The 27,983-nt window shown below is 57.3% G+C and overlaps 2 protein-coding genes and 1 non-coding gene across 3 annotated transcripts; 2 read left to right on the top strand and 1 right to left on the bottom strand.

Annotated features, from left to right (window-relative positions):
• Positions 1-3: 3 nt before the first annotated feature.
• On the top strand, positions 4-19,700 carry SUGP1 (SURP and G-patch domain containing 1). Its single transcript, XM_075549294.1, has 14 exons — positions 4-131; positions 3,339-3,504; positions 8,832-8,935; positions 9,750-9,977; positions 10,730-10,853; positions 10,992-11,092; positions 11,910-12,033; positions 14,048-14,415; positions 15,483-15,589; positions 16,070-16,247; positions 16,444-16,550; positions 16,921-17,066; positions 17,655-17,784; positions 19,004-19,700. Exons 1-14 carry the CDS (start codon positions 98-100, stop codon positions 19,028-19,030), a joined length of 1,944 nt encoding a protein of 647 aa, XP_075405409.1. The 5' UTR covers positions 4-97; the 3' UTR covers positions 19,031-19,700.
• On the bottom strand, positions 12,520-12,793 carry LOC142438413 (small Cajal body-specific RNA 13). Its single transcript, XR_012782790.1, has one exon.
• Positions 19,701-21,575: 1,875 nt separating the features above from the next.
• Positions 21,576-27,953, top strand: TM6SF2 (transmembrane 6 superfamily member 2). Its single transcript, XM_075557179.1, has 10 exons — positions 21,576-21,721; positions 23,009-23,112; positions 23,779-23,876; positions 23,954-24,057; positions 24,361-24,443; positions 25,137-25,261; positions 25,417-25,518; positions 25,791-25,883; positions 26,479-26,598; positions 27,488-27,953. Exons 1-10 carry the CDS (start codon positions 21,576-21,578, stop codon positions 27,695-27,697), a joined length of 1,185 nt encoding a protein of 394 aa, XP_075413294.1. The 3' UTR covers positions 27,698-27,953.
• The last annotated feature ends 30 nt before the right edge of the window (positions 27,954-27,983 follow it).

The following is a 27,983-nucleotide window of genomic DNA, read 5'->3' as shown; positions in this document are numbered from 1 at the left end:
GGCAGGACTGGGCCGGCTGATGCGGACTACATTTCCCATCACGTCGCGCGAGGTATAACTACCCCCTCCAGACGGCGCCGGAGCATTCTGGGATTGGATGAATCTCAAGATGGACAACCGGGATGTTGCAGGTAACATCTCCCGTCTCTTGTTAGGCGCCAGCCTGGGTCCTCGGGGCAAAGCACAGTCGTCTTGTCCTCCTGTAGAGCCTGCCCTGTTCCGCGGCTGCTCCCTTAACCCAGCCTGTGGCTTCCCAAAGTGGTGGCTGCCGTGTCTCCCGCGTGTCCCGAGACCCCAGACCCAGGTCGCAGACTGCTTCTGCTTATTTTGCGGAGGACCCACCCGCTTTCGGTGAAAGCCGCCACCCCAGCCCTCCCTGTGCTCTGGTTACAGACTAACGCCCTCCTGGCTGTTTTAAGCTCTGCTCCCCGGAGTAGCGGCAACCTTGGGCTGTCCTGCCTCCCCCCCCCACCCTCACCCCCCCTTTTCATAGCAACTGCTTTCTGGCCTGTGTCCCGGTGCCTGGAAAAGCTGCTTCCCCTGACTGTTCGGGGATTCCCCTTAACACACTTTCCAGATCTTTGAGCCCTGCTCAGCCACAGGCCCTGCTTTTAGATCCCTCGCCCCCAGACCTTAATCTCCCATGTGGGGGGTACTCCCACTTAGTAAATAGGGAGGGAGGGCACCTTGTGTGCCCAGCACTGTTGTGGGCACTGGAGGTACCTCGGTCACCAAGCCAGGGCCCTGCCTTCGTGCAGTTTACTTTCTTCGATGTATAAGGGTGCACATGTTTACGACGGTAGAATTGTGATCGGGTGAGAGAGTGGAGGTGGGATGGGGTCCTGGATGGCAGGGGAAGGCCTCTCCAAGGAGGAGCCACTCCCGATGCGAAAGTGTCAGCTAGGGGAAGACCTGAGGTCAAGATGGAAAGCAGATGGGGCAGCAGATGCCAAAGCACTGGGGTGGGGTCAGCTCGGCCATTTGAAGAACCTGGGAAGAGCTTTCAGAATTCCCGCAAGCCCCATAGGAAACCTTTGTGTTATCTTTGCCATCTTGGAGGTTCCAGTCCTAATCTGAAGACAGAGGTCCCACTCGGAGGTCTGCAAATCGCTCTTCCTTGGTTTTCTTGCTGCTTATACATGTTCTCCAATCAGCATCCAGAGTGCTCCTGGTCAGTGCATAATGCTCGCCTCCTATGAGGGGCACCCCATGCGGGGCGGCCACCCGCCTATGTAGAGGCCAGTGTGTTGCTGAACTAGGTTTCAGTGGTGTTTCCAGACTCAGATGGACTAGGAAGAAAGACCTGGCATCTGGAAATAAAGTTCAAGAAGGCCCTACAGATCACAACAAATCCAACCAGTGGTGTGTCCTGGGGATGGGGCAGGCCTGGTAGCATTTCGTTGGTTGTGCATGTGGTCACAGGAGTTGGAACATGGTAACAGCAGCTGGTGACATTCCTGAGCTAAAGATTTCATCTCTCGCACTCCAAAAGTTCTTGGAGTCAAACCCCTACCCCCCACACTCATGGCTCCTCTTAACCTCGTTCCCTGACACTCCACCCTCCAGGAACTGTTCTGGCTACACCTGGACGCCTTGCTCAATCTTGAACTCATGAACTTTCTTCGCCTGTCCAGATTACTCCCTTTGTGTGTGCACAGGAAGCTGGTCCCTTCTCCTTTAGGGTTAGTATCAACGCCCCTCCTCCAGCAGGCTTTGTAGGAGCTCCCCGTTTGCTCTTTCTCACCCTTTTCCAGAGCAAGTGAGGGAGCCCCTGATGGCACTGTCCGGGAAGGACCCAAAGGTCCCGTGAAGATTTATAGCCTCAGAAACCTTAGAGACTTGTATTCAAGCAAGCAGCCATCTAAGTGAGGCTTCAGCCAAGTCCACACGAAGCACACACACCAGTCTGTGTGACCCAAAGATGGCAAATAACATCCACATGTGATGAAGGCAAAAATTGTGAATACCCAATACAGAGAAGGTTGTGGATGACCGAGCCCAGAATCTAACTGCAAGGGACCTAGTCAGATCACACCTCTGGCAAATCCCTCTGGCCTTAGACAAGGGACTCAGACATCCTTACTGTTAGAGAATCGTACACTTGATGGTGGATTGAATGACGGCGGCTTAATAGGATACTTGGTCAGTTCATCTCTCTCTTGACCTATCCTGAATTTGCTCCAGGTATAAAACTTTTTCACTTGTTCCAAGACAGATCTCTCAGGCTAATATAAACATTGCTGGTGGTCTTCCTACCTCCCCCCTCCCTGTTTTGCTTTTTTTTTTGGTTTGTTTGTTGTAGCTCCCAGTTTGTGACGCAGAGAAAGAGCAGAGGCTTTGAGACAATGGCTGAGGCTTTGAGACAATGGCTGATGTGATAGCTTCTCGAGGATGGATAGGGGAAGCTGAGGGGAATTGGGGAGCAAATAATGAAAAAGAGGAGCGCGGAGAGTGCACTAGAACTGATTGTGTTGTCCAGACAATGCTTGTAAAAGCCACTCGCTGTGGGAGTATGTGCTGCGTGAATGTTGCATCAATGAAACCATTGGAAAGAAACCCTAAGAAAGTCCCTGTAAGTCGGAACCAACTCCGGTGGATTCGATTTGAGGTTGGTGCAGGTAGTTTGTGGTTTAAGTCCACCCCGCAGCACCATGGAGGGTAGGGGGTGGGGCCTGCTTCTGTCAAGGTGGCTCCTAGTTGGCTCTGATTCATGGCAACCTCACGTGTGCAGCGTCGGAACAGCTTCATCAGGAATTCAAGATCACCAGGCCTGTTTCACGAGACACCTCTGGGTGGATTGGAACCACCAACCTTTCCGCTAATAGGCCAACACCCAGAGATAGAGCCCCAAACCCTGATGGTTCTCCGCTGTCCAAACGGGTCACTGATTCGAAGTCAGCCCCACAGAATGTGCTTGGGATTTTTGGTCTCTTTGCGGCAGAGATCTGACCGTAATTTGAGGTTAGTCTTCTGGTACGGTCTGTTGTCTGCTCAACCTTAACAGAAGCTGTGGCTTTCTCATTCGGCACCTATTGGGTGCTCAGTTGAAGTTTCTGGGGTACACACAGTTCATGGCTAACCGAAAGGCTAGTCTACCCAAAGGCACCTCAGAGAGAAGGCTTAGCAGCCTGTTGAAGAAAACCAAGACCTACTCTGACATGAATAGGGTGGGGGTGGGGTGGGGGCTGCCCAAAGTGAGAGTCTGGCACTCAGTGCTTTCTGAAGGAAGGCGTGAACAGATGCGAGTCAACCAGGGACAGTTGCTACCAGCCCACAGCAGGTAGCAGGACGCAGGTATACAAAGGTGACTTCTGACCCTGCTGCTTCTCCTTCTGCAGGAAAGGCTAACCGGTGGTTTGGGGTGGCCCCCCCCAAGTCTGGAAAAATGAACATGAACATCCTTCACCAGGAAGAGCTCATTGCTCAGAAGAAACGGGAAATCGAAGCCAAGATGGAACAGAAAGCCAAGCAGAACCAGGTGGTGGTCACCTCGAAGCCCGGAGAGTAAGTGTCCCTCGGGACCTGGGTTGGAATCTGGACAGTCACCAGCCACAGTCTGGTGACCACGGAGAGGCCCAGACATCCCTTTCAGGAAGCCGAAGGCTACAGCCCAGGAGCATTCGCTCCCTCAGTGGTTCGTTCCTGCAGAGCAGATGTACCCAGAGCACACTGGAGCCCTCCCCTGCTCTTAGGGTGCTTACAGCCGGTCAGTGAAGGGGGGGTGGGGCCGTACCTCAGAGCTGCTGTGCGGCACGGCGACACCCCATCCTGTCCTCCCCAACGGCACCTGCCCCCAGTTGAGCAGCAGGAAGTGACAGCAGCTCAGATTGCACTGTGTGCTCTGAGACACTGGCTGCTGGCAGGGAGGAGAGGCCAGGACTGTAGGCAAGAGGGGGCTTATCACGCTTCCCGCTGGACGGATGAGTGCTCTACAAAGCTCCCACCCCGTTTCTTTATTGGTGCTAAAGCAGTGGTTCTCCACCTTCCTCAGGCCGCGACCCTTTCAGACAGTTCCTCATGTGGTGGGGACCCCCCCCCCAACCATAACATTATCTTCATTGCTACTTCCACACTGTCATTTTGCTACTGCTATGAATCGGGTGACCCCTGTGAAAGGGTCGTTCAACCCCCAAAGGGGTCGCAGCCCACAGGTTGAGAACCGCTGTGCTAAGTCATTGGTGCCAAGGTCAGCACAAGCCGTGTCCAGGGATTCAGGCGCAGGTAGAGTGCCCAGCTGGAATGGGCTCAAGGACTTTCTCACTGAGTTGTGGAAGGACTTGGACACGCCCTTTTTCAATATTCGCTGCTTTTGTTTCCTTGACATTTTTTCCTGACTTATTTTAATATTTTCATTCATACTTTTTCCCTTAATGTATTTGCTGTCTGCTTTCTTTTGTGTTTGGTCTGTTTACCAGCATATGAAGCACAGGGTGGGTGGGGTACCAAGATGGTAACTGGTGTAATGACTTCTCGGGGATTGGGAGGGGTGCGGCTGGAAAGAAATGGAGAACAAACACTGAATACAGGAGGGGAGGATGTTCTAGATCTGACTGTAGTGATGACGACACCCCATCCCGTCCTCCCAAGTTTATGCAGCCTCTCAGATACTGACGTATGGAAGCATGTGACGTGTGGTGTATACGTCACTGAAACTGTTGGGGGAGGGAAAATGGACACACCCAAATGCATCCCTCCAAGAGGGGCTCCCAGGGGTCTCAGCCAAGCTACAAGATCATAGCACCAGGATCAGGGGCAGAGAGGTGCCCGGTCAAGTTGGTTTGGAAGTAGCCCCAAAAGCCAAAGCAAGTCACACCAAATTTTAAAATTTAAAGTTAAAGATCTAAAAAGCATTAAAAAAAAATTTTTTAAAGCCACTTCCATTGAGTCCATTGTGACCCTGTAGACCAACAGAGCTGACCTCTGGGTTTCCAAGGCTGTCCGGCTCTCCTAGAGCAGAAAACCTCCCCTCTTTCCCTCAGACCAACTGGTGGGTTCACACGGCTGACCTCATAGTTGACAGCTCAGCACCTAATCCACTCTGCCGCCACGGGAATGACATCCCACCATAAAGTAACAAGCGAGAACGGCAACACACAAGGGTCACCTAGCGGTATCAGGCGAGTAAACGCTTTCCTTCTGACAAGGGGAGAAAGTGTCCTCACCCTCGGGGAAGCAAAGCCAGGTCAAGTGCGGCCGATGGCTGTTCTGTAATGACCTACATGCTGCCTGTTAGCAACCAGGGGAGGCCACAGGCATGGCGCCAGGCCCCCCTCACCTCCGTTCAGGCTGAGTAGCAGGGTCTCTCCATCTGTGTGCTTGAGGGGAAAGCAACTCCGGTTCCAGGGTCCTATTGATGTTACTGCGCCGTGGGTTTCACGGTTTACGTGGTCTCCTCGCTTTGTTTCCACGCTGCCCGTTCTGTTCTCACTAATCTAGCTTCTCGCCTTCGCTTTTGGTATTTGGTCTCCTGTCGCTCATTGTTTGGGAAGGGAGTACGTGACTCAAAGGTGCAACTGTGGGTGCTGTGTGTTGTCAGGGGCCATCGAGCCTGTCCGAATCCAAAGCGACCCATGCACACCAGCACGACACACGGCCCGGTCCTGTGCCGTCCTCCCGTTGGCTCCTGTGCCCGAGCCCGCCCGTCTCACCGAGGGCCCTCCTCGTTTTTGCTGCTCCTCCCCTTTCCCCAGGGCCTGGTCTCTCCTGAGCTCCTGCCCGAGTGCGTGAGATGAAGTCTCGCCATCCGTGCCTCTGAGGAGCACTGAAGCAGTTCTTCTTCCGAGGCAGAATTTTTTGTGCTTTTGGCCAGCCCCGCCGGGACTTCAGTATTCTTTGTCAGCACCGTACTTCAATCTCAGTGATTCTTTCTCTGCCTTCTTTATGCCTTGTCCAACTTTCCCATGCATCTGAGGCAAGGGAGACTTCCCTGGCTTGGGTCAGGCACCCCTTAGTCCTCAAAGAAACCTCCCACTTTTCAACACTTCAAAGAGGCCCGTGCACATGCATTGTGTGACCTCTTGACCGCGGCTTCCGTGAGCATGGATTGTCGCTCCATCCAAGACAAAACCCTTGACAGCTTCAGCCTTGGCTCTGTTGAGCATGACGGGACGTGCTGGGCCAGGGGTGCGGATTTTGCTCCTGATGGTGAGTCGTAACCCACGCTGAAGGCTGCAGTCCTTGACCATCACCGGCAAGTGCTCGAAGTCCTCTTTCAGCCAACAAGGCTGTGCCGTCCATCTTCCCTGATGATCTGCTCAGCGGGCACGTTGAATAAGTACAGTGAGAGGATACACCCTGACGCACACCTTTCCTGGTTGTCAGCCCTGCAGCATGCCCTTGTTCTGTTCCTACGAGTTGATCCGTGTACCAGTTCCACGTGGGCACAGTGAACTGTTGAGGAATTCCCATTTTTAAGGCTATCCATCGTTTTATGATTCAGATAGTTGAGCTCCTTGGCTGAAAGGTGACCTACAAAATCACCGCAGTTGCTTGTTCAGAGGTCCCTGGAGGGCAGTAGTAGCCCGAGCCCTGGTTCTTGGTGCTATTCATAGGGTTCTCCAGGCTTTTCTTCAGAGGCAGACAGCGCATTCCTGCTTCCTTGTCTGCTCTTAGTTTGGAAGTGCTTCTGAAGCCCGGTCACCTTGGGTGACCCTGCTGATAGGTAAATGCCAGTGACCTCGTTTCCAGCAGCATGCCCCTCTGCAGGGACATCCTTCTCGGTCACACCAGCTGCTGGGTTCAAACTGTCAACCTTGGGTAGCCGCTCAAAGTATACCCCACCACACCAAGGGCGAAAGATAAGCCTCTGCTCCCACAGAGAGTCACGGGCTCAGAAACCCACAGGGGCAGCTCTAGCCTGTGCTCTACGGTCGCTGTGAGTCGGCGTCCACTTGATGGTCGTGAGTTTGGGTGTTTTGGTTCCCCTCACCCAAAGGGTGTCTATTAGCTAGAAAGTGAGTCTCCTCCGTCTTTCTCCCCGTCCTGGAAACCATCAAAGACCCTTGCTTTCTGCGAGACTTTCTCCTCTGGGCTTTTTCGAGTAACGGGAGCGTGTGATGCTTGTCTTCGGGTGATGGGTTTGTTCACGCAGAGTAGCCTCCTCCAGATGCATCGCCGTTGGCAGGTGTGTGGCAGACGCCTCGGTGATCTTTATAGCTGCATGGTGCCCCATGGTGTGCGTGCTCTGTTCATCAAGAACCAGCTCTTGTTGGCTCTATATCCCTCCTCATGGTCTTCCAGGCATTTGGTGGGATCCATCTGCCGCCTGGATGTACAGTACAATAGCTCCCCCAGCCCTCAGCAGTATGAGGACACCCCCGCCCCCGCCCCCCCCCAAGGGTCACTGGCGACCTGCTTGGTTAATGCCGAAGGCAATTTCTCAGCCAGAACCACCTCTTTAAATACCCGGAAAGAGGTATTTAACGCTCAGTAGGAAATCTGGAACACAGAGGTGAGAAATGAAAGGAGAGAAAAATAATCCTCTAGGGTCACAGTGTGGCCCCCCAGCTGCATTTGATGTGTTTTTCCTGGCAGTTCTCAAATCCACTCTTAACAAGGCCCTGCTGTGGGTGAAGGGTCTGGCCTATTTTGCTGCAGGAGCCTGACCTCCCAGGGCTGCCTCACCTGCCTTCTGGATGTCCCCGGGTTTGTGAAACCAGCACCCCTTGTGGTTGTGGAAGCCCTAGCGTCTTAGAGCAGATCTCCAAAGGGACAGACACTGGTCCAACACAGCAGCACTAGACCCTCGGGTGGCCTGAGGAGCAACATGAATGGGCATGCCTGAGGCTGGCTGGGTGAAGGGTTAAGGGAGGGACGGTGCAGTTAGCATGTGGGATGGCAGGTGCAGACATTTCCCCTGCCGTCTAAGGCTGCCAGGTAAACACCCAAATAGAAACCGTGGCCATTTTGAGGTGGGGAACTTGGAGCGGGGTGGGCTCCCTTGCTTTCTTGCACTCCGGTTTCCTAGAAAAAACTTAAATTCAAAGTAGGTGCCCCGGCTAATATTCGGGTCGGCTTATACGCAAGTATGTGCTGTAGTTAGATCCTGGAATTTGCCTTTTGCTTTAAAAAGGGAAACACAACCCTTTGCCAAGAAAACAACAACAAAATGAGCAAGTCGCACACAGAGCGCAGTCCGGGCACTGAAGCACTCCTGTAGAAGTTGCTGAGTGGGGGAACGTTTGTTGTGTCTATTTTTGCCACAATTGAAAAATAAGAATCACACTAATAACAGTGCGTACCAGGAAGAAGAAAATGTTTTAAAATGATTGTGGTCATGGTTGGACAACTCTTGATATAACTGAGTAATTGAGTTGTGTGATATGTGGCTAAAGTGCCAGGACATGGGTGTGAAAACAACAATACAAATGAGCAAGTCCACTGGAGAGAGTGCACCTTGGTGACTGCTGCCAGGAGATGGCTGCCATCCCAGCCTGCCGCGGGCGACTCACCTGGAGGTGCTGACATGTATGGAAGCCATGGTCCATGGGGACAGGCCCATGTTCTCCCTGGGAACTTTAGCGGCCTGGCCAGGGCACAGAGGGGCAGGAAAGGCAGGCACCCATATTGTTGTTAAAAGTGGTTGACACACATTGCAGGGGCCCATCCTGGGGTGACCTGGGGGCAGGGTGCAAGCAAAGACCCTGTAAGGACGCATCTCATGAGACGGTTTTTCCTGAATGGAAGCGGCCCCGCCTCCTGCTAAAAAGCCGGTCCTGGGTTTCCTGTGCTTCTGCCTCAGGGCCCCATTTTGGCGGATGTAGGGCTGCCACAGCCCTTGCCCTGCTTCCACTCCCCCTGCTCATCCGTGTCCTCTTTTACGCTTGGTCTAGAATCGCAAATGCACACGACTCGTCCTCCATTTCCAACAAGTTTGCCAATGACGGCAGCTTCCTGCAGCAGTTTCTGAAGTTGCAGCAGGCACAGACCTCCTCAGGTGAGTGGGGCTGCCCCTACTCTGCGGACCCCTGCCCAGCCCACATCTCCCTGGAGGGTAACCTCCCTGTCCCAGGCCCCCACCATTCTAACATCTCCCATCCTTGAGAAGAAATCAAGGCTTAAAAAGACCAGACTCAAAAGACCCAATGTGAGTGCAGAGCTGGTGTGGCCACAGCTGCGGCCGGGACTCCACGTGGCCCTTCTGCTCTTGCCGTGTGGGATTCTCAAGGACTGTGGCTTGGTTGGGCCCAGTCAGCCCACACTGAACTGCATCTCCCAGCAGTGCACTCAGGGCATCTCCCCATCCAGGATAACCGGGGGCAGAGATATAACCCTCCAGGTGCAGGTGTGTGGACCACTGGCCTGCAGGAGTACTGAGGGGAATGCTGGGTGGGGACCCAGTTTCGGGGCTGCCCATATGTGCAACAGCGCAATTGACCAGTCAGAGGTCACTTTCTGTGAGCCGCTGACACTCGGCCACCCTCAGGCCCCCAAGACCTCAAAGGGACAGTTCACCGAGAGGCGAGCTGCCCAAGCCCACTGTGTGTCCAGCTCATGCCAGGCATGGAAGCTTGGCACCAGCAGTTGGTTCTCCCTAGCCGTTGGGGGCCGTGCTTTGCTCCTGGAGTGGAGGTGTGGGTCTGCGTGTCCCAGGAGCGCTCTGTCAACAGAGGCCAGGATAGTTCCTTGCTGCCCAGCCTCAGCATTCTCATCTCTAGAATAGATGCTGTCCCTGTGGGTGCTTCTGGGTGACTTGTGGGTTGGGAGTGTCCCTGGGAGCACATGTGACAGGACTTTCCTTCCTTTCCAAGATGCCCCCCCCAGCTCAGCCAGCGCCCCCCCCAGCACACCCACCCCCAGCACCGTGAGGAGGCCCCTGCTGCTCACCAAGAGGGCGGGCCTGGGACTGGGCGGCCCACCGGGCCTGGGGAAGACATACTCGCACGCCAAGCAGCTCCCAGTGGCCACCCGGCCAAGTGTCTTCCAGTCCCCCGATGACGATGACGAAGAGGACTATGAGCAGTGGCTGGAGATCAAAGGTAGGGCAGGGCCTGCCATTAGACGTGGCCCAAGACCTCACCCGGAGGGAGGGAAGCGCTGGGCTGGCGGGGGAATGCGTGGGACGTGGGGTCCCTGCATCTGGCTCATCCTCGGGACAGTGCAGGCCGAGCCCCTGCCAGGCACGCTGTGCCGTGGGCCCCTGGCCTCACAGGGCAGCACTGAGTGAACTAGCATGGGCAGGGAGGAAGGTGCTGGGTCGCCATGGGTTAGGAGGGAGCAGCCAATGGCATGACTTGGTGCATGCCACCAGGGCCCCGGTGACTGCGCGCATGGGACTGGCAGCAACCTGTCCCCACGCCTGTTCTCGCTGGGTGGTACTAGGGGGCAGCCCAGGGACAGCTTTCCTGAGCCCTGTAGGCCCTCCCGAGGTAGAAATGGGAAGAAAAGGGATTCTGGAAAGTGTTCAATAAAAGAATTAATCATTCCGCACCCTTCCAAAAATCAAAACTCCGAGACCGGACGTACTTTCCAAGACTTCCCGGTCCTGGGTAGATAGGTTCCCACCAACGCCTGGCCCCCTCTCTGCCCTTGTGTTCATGCCAATGGGCCAGATGACCCCACCCCCCACCCCACCCCACCCTGTCCCTGGTGCTGTGTGCACAGACCGGGTGCTAACACCTCACTTCTCACCTTCTTCTCCCCACCTTCTGTCGTTGTGGTCCCCAGAGAGAGTGTGCCTGTTGACTGGGGGTGTTTGAGATAAGCCCCTGTACTGACAGCCTCCTTAAAGTTTCACCCCCAGAGGGAGTCGAGACCCGGAGAGTGATAGAGAAACTGGCCCGCTTTGTGGCGGAAGGCGGCCCGGAGCTAGAGAAGGTGGCCATGGAGGACTACAAGGACAACCCCGCCTTCTCGTGAGTGTCTCTGGGGGGTGGAGGTGCAGCGTGGAGCTGACGCTCTGGGTCGGGGGCAGGTCCCACCAGCTTGCCACAGGAGGTGGGTGACCCCCTTGCTCTGGCTGCTCAGACCCTCTTTTGTCAAACTCGCGCCAGGTTTTTGCACGATAAGAACAGCAGGGAGTTCCTGTACTACAGAAAGAAGGTAGCTGAGATGAAGAGGGAAACGCAGAAGGTGCAGGTGGCCCCGCAGAAAGGTAAGTGGGACAGCTTGGGGAGGCAAGCGGGGAGCCGTGCCCAGGATGGACTCCGGGTCCCTGGAGTCATTCTGGCTTCCTGTCTGGTGCTGGGCCTGCACCACACTTGCCCTCAGGACTGTGGGGTCCCGTGGCCTGGGCCCCCTTTCCAGGCGTGGTACTCAGGGAAGGGTACCGCAGAGGGTGCAGCTGGAGCCTGGCTGGTGGTTGTCTATGAGAACCAACGAGTCCCCCGTGAGCCGGAGTCCTCCAGTCACAAGATCCTCACAGAACCCGGGGGGCAAGATGGGAGAGAGCATTCAGCCAGGGGGGTTCAGGGGAGATCTGTGGGCCTCCAGCTGTAGGAGAAGTGGGGTCCAGCGACAGGGATGAAGGAGACTGTGGCTCCCCTGGCACCCAGCCCTTTTCCCTGATCCCTTCCTTGCAAGACAAGAATCAGATCGTCCCTACCCTGTGGCCTCCTCCTTGCCCAGGAAGAGTCCCATACCCCTGGCCCAGACCTGACCAGTGCGGGGGTGGTGGGGCAGAGATGTCGACACCCTGACCCTGGGTGAGTCCCAGGGTAGGGGCCGGAAGCATCGCGCTGACCCGTGTGGCAAGCCCTGAGATGGAATCCGTGTTCGCCTCCCAGCAGGGGGTGGGTCGGGGCGCTGCGGCGTCAGCCTGGGTTTGGCACCGTGCAGTAATCTGACTCCCGTTTGCTGTTTCTCTTTGCATTGCCCCTAAGATGAGCCCCTCGAGTTTCCACAGGGCTCTTAGCGGAAGTTAGGCTGGTAGGTGTGGTGCGTTGCGCACAGTACTGACAGCCTGCTTAAAGTTTCACCCCCAGAGGACGAAGAGGCCAAGAACCTTGCAGAAAAGTTGGCCAGGTTCATAGCTGACGGGGGTCCGGAGGTGGAGACCATCGCGCTCCAGAACAACCGCGAGAACCAGGCCTTCAGGTGAGGCGGGGCCTGGAGAGGGCCTGAGGCAGGACTGCGCCCTGGCATGTTCACTGGTCTTGCAGGGTCCCCATCAAGAGCCCGGGAGGTTGGTGGGAGACGGGCAGGTAGTGGGTGTAGGCAGGGGAGAAACGCACAGCGGATAGAAACGGACTGAGTGGGGTGGGGTCAGTTTAGTCCTTTACAAGTGGGACCTGGGCTTGAGAACTTTCCCTGGCCCACTGGTGTTTGGCTTTGGAGTCGGGTGCCCTGGACTGGAAGCTCCATCCCCCCACCACGCACTGCCACCACGTCAGTTCCAAGTCACTCTGGTGTGCTTTTGGGGCGACGTTGCTGAAACACCAAAGCTTCCCGCATCACAGCAACACATAGCCGCCCCGGAGCGACAAACTGACCGACCGATGGCGGATAAAGACCCTAGAGGACAGAGAAGAGCTGCTCTTGAGGATTTCTGAGCCAGAATCTTCTCTCTTTTTTTTTTTTTTAACGTGTAGCAGTTCTTAGTGCCCAGCAGAAGCCGCTCTGTCTGCTGAGCAATATCCCCACTGCGAAGCTGCTCTGACTGTTGGCGGATAGATAATGACACGGGACAGCCATTATCACCGTGGCAACAGTACCCAGGCGCTATCCGAGGAACATTGCACAGGGCACTGCCGGCTCTCGAGCGGGCACGCCTCAGCTTCCTCCAGGGTATGCTTCTCCTGCGAGTCTGGTGTGCCGAGGGTACTGCCAACCCTGGACGTGGCCGAGACCGCAGAGCCAGAATCCTTATGGGAACAGACAACTTCGTCGTTCTCTGTAGAGGGTTAGAACCATTGACCTTGCTGTTAGGATCCTGGCTAGCACTTAACCTACTGTGTCCTCTGTCTTCTGGAGGCTCCCTGGGATATCCCAATTCCAGAAGTCTGATAACCGTGGTGTGGGCCACATCCCTGAGCTCCCGGTTGGCGTGGCCACTTCAGCTCGTTCCCATGGTTGCCAGGTAGCTGGGAGTTGGTTCACATAAGGAGGAGACTTGCATTGAACACTAGCTGCAGACCTGTCCATGGGAGTGGGCACGATCGTGGGATGCTGCCACGGTCTCGAGCCTACTGGGAAATGGAAAGACCCACAGCACCCTCTCGGTCCTGGCTGAGGCCAGGTGGCCAGTACATGTGATCAGGATGAGGTCCTGGGGTAGAGACGAGGCTGTGAAGTTCGGACAGAGTGTGGTCGGGATGTGGTGGTATCGTTAGGAGGAGCAGTGTGGCCAAGACAAGGCTGATCCTCCTGGAGCTGTCCCCTCCAGAGCCAGCCTCCCCAGCTCCCTCTGAGCAAATGCCTTGCTTTCTCTCCTCTTGGGGTTGAATGCTGTCCTTCCTGGGGTGCCTGGGTGCTTCTCCTGGGACCCTGAGGGGACATAAATCCCATGGCCCTGGGGCTTTTGTCCTGCCTTTGCAAAAAGGGACAAACCCACACGTTTTGAGGCACCTGCTGAGCCACCCCTCCTGATGGGACCTCTCAGCGTCCAGCATTGGCAACAACAAAACACGTTTTGTCCCTGCCTCCCCCCACCCCCACCTGGTGGCCCCACGTGTGTTAGTAGAACTGCTCTGTCCGGTTTCAGTAGGTGGTCACCAGGCCTTTTTTCCAGTGTCCTCCGGCTGAACTGGAACTACCAAACTAGTTAGCAGCCAAGCACCCGGGCCTCCTGGCAACCCATCCTGCCCCTGCCTTTTCTCCTCTCTGGATGAGCCCAGGCTGCTCACATCACAGATTCCAGGGGAAGCTTCTGCCAAGATGAGGGGCTCGGGCTGCGCTAGTCCCCTCTTGGGCAGGGTAGGGGCACCTGATAAAAGGAGACTCACGGCAGTTGTGGTGTGCCCATACTGTGTGTGGGCGCACCACCTGATCCTTGGGCAGAGCCAGCAGCCACTGAGACCTGGTGGGGCAGGTGGTGGTGACATGCAGTGACTTTGGACATTGTGTCCAAGTGGGGACTCGGGTCCAGCTCACAGCCCTCTCCCCTCCGCAGCTTTCTGTATGAGCCCAACAGCCAAGGGTACAAGTACTACCGCCAGAAGCTGGGGGAGTTCCGGAGAGCCAAGGCTGGCTACACAGACGGCCCAACGGCTCCTGACCCCAGCTTGAAGCGCCAGTGTCCCCCTGAGACCCCATCAGGGTCCCTGACCCCCACTGCCGCCTGCCTTGCCTCCTCTGCCACCCCCGTGTCCTCCGCCACGCCCACTACTCCCCCCGCCACTGTCTCCGGGAAGGCGGCCGCCACAGCCACCGCCAAGAGGAAGCGGAAGAGCCGGTGGGGGCCAGAGGAGGACAAAGTAGAGCTCCCACCCGCCGAGCTGGTGCAGCAGGACGCAGCTGCTGCCCCCTCGCCACTGTCAGGTGGGCTGGCTCTCCCCTCCCCCATGTAGAAAGGGGGGCATGGGGAGGGGTTGGATCAGATAGTGCTGAGGGGCGCTGGACAGCAGTTTCCCAGGGAGGAGGGACCTGGGCCATGTCCAAGTGCTCTGGAAGCCCGCAGATCCCTCAGCCCCTGCTAGTGCCGAGATGTGTGTTGCTGGTTGCTGCCATCCGGCCTAGCGCAGCCTTCACCCCGAGCAGATCTGTAGCCCCCACCTCCGTGGGGACACTGGTTTCTGCCTCCCAGATAGGGCTGCTACTTCTTACCATAGGGCTGCCGGCTGCCACCAAGTCCCCAAGTTCATGTCAAGTGAAACATCAGTTGCTCTGAACACAGCTTGCTGCTGCTTCCCCCATCTTCCCCCCAGCCAGCAGGAATCCCAGCCAAGCAGTTGCCCAGCCCCAGTCACATGGGTCTCCGTCATGTGCCAGCTGCTTAAACTGGCCTCTGGAAGCTGCATGTACACGTGGCCACACGTAACATCCATGTGCACTCACTTGTACATACATGAATGCTGCTTCTTAAATGTGTACGCGCCTGCCCTCCCATGGGCACTCAGTGTGCACTCGTGGTGTGCTCACAAGCACTTACACTCATACACGTCCTATGCTCACTCATGCATGTACATGCCCTCCCCATGGGCACTCGTGCACTCCTGTGCGCTATTGTGTGCTTACAAGTATTACACACTCTTACATGCACGCCTGTGCCCACACATACTTGCAGCCATTTGCGTGTGTGCGTGCACTTGCATGTACACTCAATGCACGTACACGTGCACGTGTCACGTACACGCACCTGTGTGAGTATACACACACATCTGCAGTGATTCCTACCTGCGTGTGTTTGTGTGTGTGTGTAGTACCCCCCCCCACACACACACACAGGTACACATGCATCTCAGCCCTCAACCAGTGCTGTGCAGAGTCCCCGCCCCCAGGCCCTGTCTACGTGTCCACATCTGCATGCCCTGGGAGTATAGGAGCTCCCCCGTGGTCGTCACCCGTGACCCTGCTGCACCTCATTGACCGTCCTGTGTCCTCTCCAGTCCAGGACCTCAAGGGGCTCGGCTACGAGAAGGGGAAGCCCGTGGGCCTGGTGGGTGTCACAGAGCTATCCGATGCGCAGAAGAAGCAGCTGAAGGAGCAGCAGGAGGTAGCGCCAGCACGGTGGTGTCGGGGCAACATGGGGGGGGAGTCAAGCACGGGCAACAGCACCTGAGCCAGCAAGGCCTGGAGTCACTCCTGGCCGCGGCTGCACCCTCTGCTCCTTTCCCTTGCCTGTGCAAAGAAGCCGCTTGGCCAGCGGACCTTCAGCCTGGTCATGTCTGCCCAGGCCCTCCCACTCTGTGGCTGCCCAGGGGTGGGTTCTCACACTCACGCACATCCCAGGCAGTTTTATGTTAGCTGTGGCGTGAGCCTGGTTTGACGAAGGAATCAACAGCCAAGGTGACCTGTGGTGATGGTCTTCCTGGGCAGGAGGGCTGCAAGGTCTTTGACCATAGGCTCCCCGCCTCCCAACACCCCAGAGGTCCGAGCTGGTGCCTGGAGACCTGGGCTACTCCAGTTGTTGGGCCATGGAGCTCCGACTGAAAGGAGCTGGCGTGGGACCCACTCAGCCTCTCTGTGTCCCCAGATGCAGCAGATGTATGACATGATCATGCAGCACAAGCGAGCCATGCAGGACATGCAGTTGCTGTGGGAGAAGGCGCTGCAGCAGCACCAGCATGGCTACGACAGTGATGAGGAGGTAGACAGTGAGCTGGGCACCTGGGAGCACCAGCTGCGGCGCATGGAGATGGACAAGACTCGGGGTGAGTGGACCCCGGGGTGCAGGGACAGGCTGGCTGTGGATTGAGACCCCAGGCCTACTCTGGCTTGAGGCTTCTGGGGACATCCCAGCAAGTAGAGCTCTCTGCTGGTGTGTGCCGACCAGGGACAACATGGGGCAGGGCCATGGGGACATGGGCCCCCCCTTTCTCCCTCCCTGATCCCACCTTCCTTCTGCAGAGTGGGCCGAGCAGCTAACCAAGATGGGCCGGGGCAAGCACTTCATCGGAGACTTCCTGCCGCCTGACGAACTGGAAAAATTCATGGAGACTTTCAAGGCCCTGAAGGTAAGGGCTCAGTGCTCTTGAAGCTCCCGTCCATGCCTGGAATGTTCTGGGCTGCAGGGCACCAGCTTCCAACAGCAGCACTTGAGGGCATGCCCAAGTGAGGCCTGGGACCAGCCTCTGCAGACCAGGCCAGTGCCCTTCCTCCTGGGACCCTCGGACTGGCCAGGCATAGCCTCTCACCAGCTGCATAGACCACCTCATGCAGCAGACCCCCACCCCCCTGGTGCACAAGCCTGTTCTGTCTCAGCTGCCAGGTCACCTCACCTGCTGGGCCTCAGGAGAACGACACCGGGTTTGGGACAAGTGGGCACTGTCACCCATAGATGGGGCCAGAGGTGAGAAGGTGACTGATGGCTCCCTCGCCCTGCAGGAAGGCCGAGAGCCCGACTACTCAGAGTACAAGGAGTTCAAGCTGACGGTGGAGAACATCGGCTACCAGATGCTGATGAAGATGGGTTGGAAGGAGGGCGAAGGCCTGGGTTCTGAGGGCCAGGGCATCAAGGCCCCCGTCAGCAAGTGAGTATGGGCCTGCCAGGCAGCTCCCGTCGGTGAGTGGTGGGGGTCGGGGGAAGGACTAGTGTGACCGGGGTGTCAAGAATCCCTGAGCAAGTAGAGGGGGGTCAAGATCCATATCGGCAAGAGAGTACACTGGCTTGGCGTGGGCTCTGGCCTTGCACAAGGGCCCTGTTGCTTCCCGACCCTGACCTTCTCCCCACCCACGTTGCCTGGTAGAGAAAGGGCAGTGCCTGTCACCCCCATCCTCCCCCAGGCTTGGCACAGGGCCATAAGGACATGCAGGTTTTGCTCCCACCCCAGGGCGCCCTCTGTCCTCTTTCCTGTGCTGCAGTTTCCCCCTGCCCAGACCAGGTGGGCACCCCAGGGAGGCATGCTGGCCTGGCTGGAGCATTGCTAGTACTCTCCCCCAAGGAGAGGGGTGAGCAGGGGAGAGGTAGTCCTGGAGGCAAGTGAGGACAGACTGGAACACCCACCATCCATATGCTGCACTGTTTCCAGAACACCTCCTGTCCCTAGCTTCCTCCTGGGCTTGTCTGCATAGGCGCACCACCGGGCCCAGCACTCACGCCTGTACCCTCCCCCCTGTAGGGGCACCACAGCTGTGGATGGTGCTGGCTTTGGCATCGACCGGCCTGCTGAGCTTTCTAAGGAGGACGACGAGTACGAGGCCTTCCGCAAGAGGATGATGCTGGCCTACAGGTTCCGGCCCAACCCCCTGGTGCGTGCCCCTCCCCACCCGACCACAGGGTCGCTCATCCATCTGGACCCCGTGGGGCTGGGGTCCTGATTGTTGGACTAAATTGTCCTTGCGTCCTCTAGCACACTGAGGCCAGGGGCTCCAGTAAAATGCCCCGCTGAGCCCCTCCCCTGAGAGTGCTCCGTCAGCCTGCAGCAGGCCCTTCCTCTTTCCTCCCTCTTGTTCATCCGAAGGGTTTGAGCTCAGCCCTAGGGGCCAAGTGAGTTACGTGCTAGGCAGCTAAGCACAGGTTAACAGTTCAAAGCTGCCAGCTGTGCCATTGGGGAACAACTATGCAGTCTGCTCCCCTCAGATCTACCGCCTCCAATACCCACAGGGGCAGTCTGACGACCTAGGCTCACCGTGAGTCACAGTTGACTCAATGGCAGTGAGTTTGGTTTGGGGTTTGGTCTTCAGAAGGTTCCAGATGGACAGGACTGCTGTCAGACTCATATTATTTCACCTTGTTTGTTTTTAAAAATATAAATCATTCTATTGGGGGCTTTTACAGTTCTTTTTTTTTTTTCTTTCTGGAAAGACTATTTTGGGGCTGGGGAGAGGGGGGCACGGCACTCAGTCCTTGGCAGCGGCCTTCCTCATGGCGGCCAGCACGTTGCTCAGCTCCTCTCTCTTCCTCTTGGCCCGGATATGTGTGCCCACCCGCTTCTTGATGAACTTCAGTGCCCGCTTGTCCTTGGAGACCTTGAGCAGCTCCATGGCCCTTCGCTCGTAGGGTGCGAAGCCGCACACCTCCCGGATCATGGCCCGCACGAACTTGGTGTGCTTGGTGAGGCACCCGTGGCGGCGGCTGTGCCTCGGCTTGCTCAGGTTCTTGGTCACCTTGTGGCCCTTGTCGAGGCCCACGGCCCTAGGGGAGCGCACGGCTGCGACTCTGGTGGGTGCCGCGGCGGAAGGCGCTTTCACAGTTCTTGTAACAGACCATGCATCAGTTGTATCAAGTGCATTTGTACATACATTACCATCATCATTTTCAAAACATTTTCTTTCGACTTGAGCCCTTTGGTCTCAGCGCCTCTTTCTTCCCTCACTTTCCCACCCTCGTGACCCCTTGATAAATGATAAATTATTATTTTCCTATCTCACATCATTCGCTGTCTCCTTTCACCCACATTTCTTCTGTTGTTCGAGCCGGGGGTGGGGTGGTGATGTTCACCTGTTTTTTTGTTTCTCCCTTGTACAGAATAACCCTCGGCGGCCTTACTACTGAGCATGCGCCAGTGTTCACACTACTTCTGGAAGGACCGTCCTGGTCCCCTGAATGTCCCGGCCTGCGTGTCTGCCGCCCTCCTGTTGTTGCAAGTGTCGTGCTGTGTATCAACGCCCCAGTGCGAGCCTGCCCAGGGCTGGGCCCACCATCCACCACCCACCACTTCCTCAGCCTGGTCCTGCCCACACTACGGAGTCCATTAGCTATGGGGCTGGAGCCAGGCGAAGGCTAGCCAGTGGACTATAATAGGAAGACTTCCTAGCACCCTGGGCATCCTGGGTGTACCCAGCCTGGTGTCTGCCCACAGGGTCTCCATTCCCTGCTTGAGCCTGGTTGGGTGATTTTGAGGAGAGAGGCTGCTATCCATGCAGGAAACAAGTCCGGCTGGCCTGTTCTGGACCTGGCCTGACCTGGGCTATCTCTGGGCCCTAAGAGGTGGGAGGTCCAGCCTGCCCTTAGACCTGAGGGTGGGCAGTCTTGGAGGTGGGAGGTGCTAGCGTACATTGGTCCCCACTGCCCCCTTGTCCTCAGCATCCTTCTAGGAACCTCACCCCCCACTCCCAGCCCCAGGACCCGTCCACAAAGGTCCTTACCTCTAGTAGCCTTGACCCCATGCTGGGGGTCTGTGCCTGACTGGCCCCGTGGCGTTCATTAAACTGATGGACAAGCAGGTCATGATCTCCTGTCTTTGGCTGCTTTGGGAGGGTGATGGGATGCACTTTGCTAATGGAGACACTCTGAACAAGCCGAGATGGGCAGGGGGTCACAGGAAAGATGCTAGTTCCCGATGCAGGGCTTTGGTATGGGGACTCGGGTGGCTTGGCTGGAACAGCTTCTCAAGGCTATGATGGAATCACTTGGCCTTGTACTCAGCTATGTCTTCTTCGAGTGACACTTGGAGCATCCGGGACTGGGGCGGTGGGGAGACAGACGGGAGTCGTCTGGGCAGGGGTTGGGCTCCAGGCAGCATACAAGCAAGGGCTCGTTGGTGTGGAACCCTAGAGCAGTTGCCGCTAAGGGCCACAGGAAGAGTTAGGACAGTGCATTCTGGGGGGTGGCTGATGGCAGGCATCAGACTCAGATCCAGGGTGTCTGAATGCCAGGCTTCTCGTGGTACTGGGTCCCATGCCCACAGCCAGCTCAGGGCAGCCCCGGGTTCCAGCAGGGCACGCTGTCCTTGCTCCCCACGTATCCTCTCTGCTTGTGCTGCCCTCCTTATCCTGGAACCTCGCCAGTCTCCAGCCATGGACTTTACTCCCCGGTGGGGGCGGGTTCAGAATGTCAAGAGCACAAGCCTGGGACACTCTGTGCGAGAGCAGACCTCCAGACAGTGAGGCACAGCCAGAGTGGGGCTGGGTGGCATCTGGCAGGGCTGCCCAGAAGTGGGGACATGAAGCCGCCAGTTCAAAAGTCGGGAGGTTGACTTCCAGCTTCAGGAGGGAGGGTGGGGGTGGCACCTGAACTTCACCCCACAGCAGTGCTGTCTCACTGCCACCAAGTGACTTCTGACCTGCAGTGACCGTGTGACAGGGGAGCTCTCTGGGAGTAGAAAGCCTCACTCATCTTTCTCCTGGGGGGAAGGGGGTGCTGGTAGTAACCATTACATCACCAGGGCACCAGGCCCAAAGGCAGTGCCTTCAGGAGGTGGGAAGTTGGTGCCTGCTCACAGACACGGAACCAGGGAATTGAAGCGCCCATGGCAATGAGTTTTCACTTGTTAGATAGCAAGTAAACTACCCCCCTGGAGTGCTTCCCAAGGGATGGCCACCCCACAGTTAGGCCACAGATTGCCTGAGGCAGAGTTGGAACCTGTCCCAGCCCAGCCGAGACCAGGGTTCCCAAGGGCAGAAAACATGGACACTGGGAGCTGATCCTGGTTAGAAATGGGGGTGCCATCCTGTGGCCCCTCCCTGGCTAGGCCCAGACTCCAGATCCCTGTACCTCCTGTCAAAGAACAAGGTCCAGCTCCTCAAAGTGGACCTCTCCCCTGTCCCATCACTCCATAAGCCCAGCCTGCTCTCTTCAGCAAACCTCCCCCTAGAAGGGCTGCTACCCTGCTGACTCGTTTACCGACCCAAGGAACGTAAGCGCACTTCGGAATTGCCCAGGGACCCCAAATTAGGGGTCAGTCAGCCTCGTTTTCTGGGCAGGATTACAGATGGTTCGCTGAGGTGAAGGGGTGGGGTCCTCCGCCCACCACCAGACAGCCCACAATCCTGGGCTTAGCTGAGGGGGGTGGGTGGGGGAATTTGGGTCCAGATGCATACGCCTTAGGACGAGGCCTCAGGACGAAGGAAAAAAGGGGTGTCGGGAAACTGAGGCTAGGCGCAGACAGACATACCGTGAGCTGTAAGGGGGAGGGACGGGGCGGGGCACGGCCAATGGGGAGGCGGGACCCGGCGTCGCCGAGGCTCCGGGAGAGCCGGCAGGCGGGCCGTCGCGGTGGCGGCGGGTGGGGGGCGACCTTTGTGCGGGGCGGGGCGCCCCAGGCGTGCCTCGGAGCCGAGCGCCCTGGAGGCCGCGGCGGGGTCCGCGCGCAGCCACCATGGACATCCCGCCGCTGGCCGGCAAGATCGCGGCGCTGTCTCTCGGCGCCCTGCCGGTGTCCTACGCGCTCAACCACATCTCGGCGCTCTCGCAGTGCGTGCGGGGAGGGCCCGCGCCGGGGCTGCGGGCGCGGGGGGACAGCGCGTTGCGTGCACCGGAGGCGGACGGAAGGGGGATGCGCGCGCGATGGGCCTGGGGTCTGGACCTGGAGCTCGCCCCCAATCCAACCGGAAGTCTTCCTACTCTACCCGGGAGATAGCCAGGGGGTGCGGGCCCTACCTGGGCTCTTTGGGGCCTGGGAGAAGGGAGATTGGGGAGCTGAACACCCCCACAAGCCAGGGCTTTAGAGGGTCTCTAGGGTCTTCCCTGGGGATGTCCCCAAGGTAGGATCCAAAGTTACCTGGGTCAAAGTATGCTGATCATGCCAGGGAATCTGGAAATTGCCCCACACAGGCCCTATCTGACTGCCCTGGGCTTCTTGGCTCAGACCTGGGACATGATTCTGCCCCTTGCCTCACTTTCCCCTAGTGTCCCCAAGCTCCAAACCCAGCCGAACTCAAGTTGGCCCCTGGGTGCATGTGGATTGGTTGTTGGCTTTATCTGCCTCCACCCCCCACTCCCTGGGACCCAGGGTGAACCTGGGTCTTCTCTGGGAGTCTCTGTTTCCACACCTGGGTCATGGGCACACCCCTAGTTCTGACTCCTTACAGCTGAGGCATAGGAATTCTGTGCAGTTGAGGCTCGCTGGGTCTTCCCTGGTTTCTGTAATTGACCTGTGGGTGTAAGGGGTTAGAATAGGGGCTCTTAAGGGGTAGTGGGGTGTCCAGAGAGATGGGGCCTAGAGAGCCTGTCTTGTGTCCCTGGACAGATTTCCCCCATTCTCTGGCTCTCGCTTTGCCCGCCTGTGTTGCAGGCTGCCCACAGACACTTGGATGTTATCTGTGAAACTGGTTGACCCTATCTTATCAGGTTGGTGGAGGCAGATGTTGCAGGGGCAGGTGGAGTCATGAAGGCCCTTGAACTTTAGCCAGGAGGTGTCTTAAAGAGTGAGCTGTGCTGAACCAAGCACTGGAGACCCTCCGACAGGTGTGGGTGCTAGAGCTGGCCGTAGGGGGTGCTTGGCATTGTTCAGTTACTGGCCAAGGAAATGAAATTAAAAGCAAGTGTCAGCCGTCGAAAGGTGTGTTGGGCAAAGATTCTATTTTGGGGGAGTCAAAGAGAGCTTCCTGGAGGAGAGGGCCCATGGAGATGATTTGCAAAGGATGTAGGTATGTCTGGAAGGGGGTTCCAGGCAGGGTAAATAGGCAAGCACTTGGTGATGGAAAAGGACAGTTCCAGGGACACATAGCACTTCAGCCTCGTGACCACCCAGCGTCTGCCCTCACCCACCAGGATGGACAGGACCTCCTGACATGGCTTCCCCCTCCACAGCCCCCTGGGGGTGGCCTTGATGAGCGCCCTGATCCTGGTGCTGCTCTCCGTGGCTATCTACAGCCTGTCCTACGGGGAGATCTCCTGCGACCCTCTCTACACAGGTGAGTCCCTGGGGAAGGGGGCTTGTCCGACCAAGGGCCTCCATCCTCTACGTTCAGGCTGGGGTGGGGACCTGCAGGACCACCCCTGTTATATGGGAGACCTTCAACAGTGTCCCCACCCCTTCATACTGGGAGTCCCTGAAAAACTATGCCTGCTCATCACTCTGGGGGTCCCCTGATGTCAAGGATGGCACTGCTCCCATCAGTCCTGAGACCCCTCCAAAGGCAGGGACTCTTCCTCTTCCCACAGGCAAGCAAAGTCCCATCTGTGGGCCCTGTGACCTGTGAAGTGGGGACAGGGAGCAGTGAGACCTGGAGGCCTAGCCTCAGATCTTCCTCCTTGATTGGCAGCTTCCTGCCCTGGCCACACCCATTCCAGAGTCCTGTCCATGCATGGTCTGAGCCATGCTCACACCCACCTCTGAAAGCCGTCCAGACCCGGACCTGATCCAGCCCTCCTGCACCCCACCCTGGTCACCTAATGGTGGGGGTTTTCCCTTTCCTGAGCCCATCATAGTCCTGGTCTGCCCAGTCTAGGCCCCGCCATACAACTGGCCAAGCCCCTGCTGCGTCTTGAGTTCTGTCATGATGGCTGCAGCCCCGCCCACATCAGGCGGAGCACCACCCCTGCTCATCCTTCACCTTGACCTGCCCACCCTCCCACAGTGTTCGCTGTCTTCGCCTTCACCTCCGTGGTGGACCTCGCCATCTCGCTCCAGGAAGATGGCTACGTGGGGGGCTTCATGGAATTCTACACCAAGGAGGTATATGTGGGGCCCAGTGTGGATGGCTCTTGTCCCCTCACCCCACACTCACCTGAGCCCTCGCCTCACCCCCACAGGGAGAGCCCTACCTGCGCACAGCCCACGGCATCTTCATCTGCTACTGGGATGGCATCGTTCACTACCTCCTCTACCTGGCCATGGCCGGAGCCATCTGCAGAAGGTTGGTGGGGCATCGGGAGGGAAGAAGAGTTCCCAGGGGATGGGGTCTTGGGCCAGGCTGGAGCCAGGAGTGTCTGCAGGGGCTCCAGCCTGGGAAGGGGCTGAGATGACTGAAAGAAGCCTCCAGGGACGGTTGCTAAGTACCTTGGTGGCCATGTGTCCCATGTCACACACACACACACACACACACACACACACACTCGTCCTCCTGTCATCCCTTCCATCCTGGGCACAGTTGGACCCTGGTGTGGCTGTGAGGCCACAGGGTAGGTCCTTGCTGGTCACTCTGTGATTCCTCCACCAGGAAGAGGTACCGGAACCTTGGACTGTATTGGCTGGGCTCCTTCGTCATGAGCATCCTGGTGTTCGTCCCGGGCAATATCCTCGGTGAGGACTTGGCACAGGGGAATGCCCCCTCTGCGCATGGTCACAGGCTGTGCCTCGGAGTCCCCCATCTGACCCTCCTCCCCTGCTCAGGGTCCACAGAGGCCTCTCCTCTCTGATGCCTGTTCACCCCCATCCGCAGCCTGCCCATTCCCTCAATCCTTCCTCGGTTCTTCTGGTGGGAAGAGAGATCCCGAGTCCACTTCTTCCATCGATTCTGGACCCCTGACCCCAGAAGTTTGGCCCCAAGCGCTCTTGACTTGAGAGGGACATTCTAGAGTGGCTCCTAGGGGCACAGTGAGAGCTCTGTGGGCAGGACTTGGGAAATAGGGACAAGAGGGGCAGGTTACCTGGGTGTGGGCACAGTACCGGCAAAGCCCGGGCTGTGGATAGAAAGGCAGGCGGACTCGGAGGGAGTGGTCAGAGCAAGAAGAGGTGGAATACGGAATATGTGGACCCAGCTGGACTTCCCAGGGTTGAGTCAGTTCCAGAAGGAGCCAAAGCCCACAGTGGAGGCAAGCCACAAGGACTCTCTATTGGATGACTTCACGGGCACTGGGGAGCTATGGAGGGTATTAGAGCACAAACAAGTGAATCAAGCCACCCCGGCTGGGGCTCTGCTGTGACCTGGCTAATGGGCCCAGGCAGGCCTTGATGATCTGAACTAAGATCTTCAACCTTCCCCAATCCGGGCAGGCAAATACAGCTCAGAGATCAGGCCTGCCTTCTTCCTCACCATCCCCTACATGCTGGCCCCATGCTGGGCTGGCATGAAAATCTTCAGCCAGTCGCAGGCGCCCACCTGCTGCAGTCCCAACATGGTGAGTGTCGGAATGTCCTCCATTTGGGCTCCCCTGGGCACCTTGTCCTCAAAATGCCTACCATCCCCGGTTTGAGTTCTTTCTGGAACACCTGGGTTGTCAGGAAGGAAGAAATGAGCTTCTCACCCTGTCTCTTCCTCCACCCCCCGGACCAGGTGCAGGAGGAACAGAGAAAGGGCCTCTGGCAGCGGCCGACAGACCTGGCCCTCACCGTGTACCTCATCCTGGCCAGCCTCTTCACCCTCTTTCGGGGCCTGGTGAGTGCCACAGGTCATCGTGTTCCTCCCTCAAGTACACCCTGTTCACCCAGGAAAGTTCTTTATCAAGTCTGACCTGAGTATTTCATGGCAAAGACCTTGTCCTCTTGCCTTGACTGGAGTGCCAGTGTCTGTGGATTCCCACCCAAAGAGAAATACCTAGCGCAAGGAGGTGGTGGGGGCCAGAGCAAGGAGTGTAGGCCCCACTTTTAGGGAAGAGGCTTCCCTTGGAGGCCGGTTGTGATGGGTGGGAGTCTGTCTGTCTGCCTCAGGTGGTGCTGGACTGCCCCACAGATGCCTGCTTTGTCTACATCTACCAGTATGAGCCCTATCTGCGGGACCCTGTGGCCTATCCAAAGGTGCAGGTGAGAAGGTGGGGTGGGAGGAGAGCTGGCCTCCTGTGGGAAGGGCCACACTGACCATCTTTGGAACCAGGTGCTGGAAACACAAGTCAAATCTGTTGGAACCATGCCACTAAAAAGTACAGATTTGAACTTCAGGCATGGCTGGACCCAGGAGCTCATGGACCGCTCTCTCTCGGGCCATGGAGTTCACTCCCAGGAAGCCTCTTTTGTAGGGAGGCCCCCCCTATTCAGCCACCAGAGAAGGGTGAACCCATATTTGCCAGTCCACTCCTCTCCCGACCTCCCAGCTTAAGCAAAAGCCTCAGACATCACACATGCTCATCCTGTAGCCAATCTATCACCAAATGGTTAGAACGCCCTGATTGGCCAAACCTATTGTCCCTCCAAGAACCGAGTACATGGAGTGGGTGGGAAATACGTTTACATGGAGTGCCCCAGGGATATAGGGAAGCGGTTTCCACAGGAGAGGGATGGAATGCTGAATGGACAGAGTCTCACCTTGGGTGAGGTCTGAGGCTGGCCAGATGCCCACTGGCTCCCTACCTTGTGTGTCTTGGCTGGGGCAACTGGCTAACCCATGGGCTGTGTGCCCCAGATGCTGGTATATATGTTCTACGTCCTGCCCTTCTACTGCCTGGCTGCCTATGCCCTCATCTTCCCTGGCTGCTCCTGGTTGCCGGACTGGGCCCTGGTGTTTGCTGGAGCCATCGGCCAGGTGAGACGGGGTTGGGCAGCCGTGGAGGGGGGGTGATATCTGGCCCCCCACCGCATGTTTTCGTGCTGATGTCTGTGTAAGGTAAGGTGATGCCGGACCTCCTGGAGGCCTAAGCCCCAGCATAGCCCCTGAAGGGTGCTTAGTCTCTGGAAGACAGAGCCAGTGACACCCTCAGTTCATGAGGTCAGGACTCAGGAGAGGGAAGAGCAGGTGTTGATGTGGGGAAGCCAGAGGAAAGGGGCTGGGCATTGATGTATGTGTAGGAGTTCTCTCTGCAGGGAAGGGCATTCCAGGAGTGGAAAAAAACACACAAGAAAGTCACAGAGAAGGTCATCCCTGGGAGAAGGCAGAGATGAGACAAATTGGCAGATAGATACTGAGAGCTGAACTCGGCTAAGGGACTTGTGTGGAGGCCACTGGAGAGCCAGGGGAGTTGTTTGAGCAGGAGAGAGCCCATCTGAGCAAAGACCCATTTCTGGGTTTCCAGTAGGAAGTGATAAAACCTGAGATCAAACCAGGGCTTGGGGACACGGAGGATGTTAGTAGGGTCCTATTGACAGGAATTGGGTCCCGTGCTTCTGAAATTTGGCAGCTGAAGAGGCGCTAGTGCCAGCGCCGAGCAGGGTGCTGCAGGGCTGGTAGGGTGAACATGCTTCTTTCTACACAGGCAGCTGGGGAGACACTGGCAGCTCAGAAAGAGGTGAACAAGGACAGACAGGCAGACAAGAGCAAGTGGGCCAGGGATCTTTCACAGATAGCTGGGAAGGAAGTAGAGAGAGGAGGCAGATGCCATGAGGATTCTGCTGCCTCCTGAGAGACTCCAGAGTAGCTGGTCAGTGATATCGGCCTGGCCCTGCCCCTGACATCATTTCTCTCCCTCTGTCCCTAGGCACAGTTCTCGCACATGGGTGCTTCCCTGCACCTGCGCACACCTTTTACCTACCGTGTGCCCGAGGATGCCTGGAGCTGCTTCTTCCTGTGCAACTTGCTCTATGCCTTGGGCCCCCACCTACTGGCCTTCCGCTGCCTGCAGCAGCCCGCCTTCTTCCTGCGCCCACCACCCGCTGGTCCCCTGGCCCAACACAAGAAGCAGCAGTGAGGGGCTGCCCCGGACTTGGTTTACCTGTCCAACCGTACCCTGGCCCAGGAAGTTTGGGGTGGGTTTTCTAGGGATCGAAGGGATGTCTCCAGGGGTCTTTGGGCCTGGCAGTGGTGATTTCAAGCCTGCAGGAGAGATGGGAGACCAGGGGAGCAGGTGTTCCCACAGAAGGGTCACACTCAGTGATGTCAGCACCACAACGCCACAGCATGTCCACCTGCCTCTTCCCAACCAGCATCCGTCGTCCCATTAATAATAAAACCCTTTTTATCAACAAAGTGTCACT

The sequence above is a fragment of the Tenrec ecaudatus genome, chromosome 1, assembly GCF_050624435.1.
Source record: "Tenrec ecaudatus isolate mTenEca1 chromosome 1, mTenEca1.hap1, whole genome shotgun sequence".
In the NCBI taxonomy this organism is placed as follows: Eukaryota; Metazoa; Chordata; class Mammalia; order Afrosoricida; family Tenrecidae; genus Tenrec; species Tenrec ecaudatus.
Note: the sequence above shows the minus strand (reverse complement) of the source record. Positions and strands in the feature narration are given on the sequence as shown.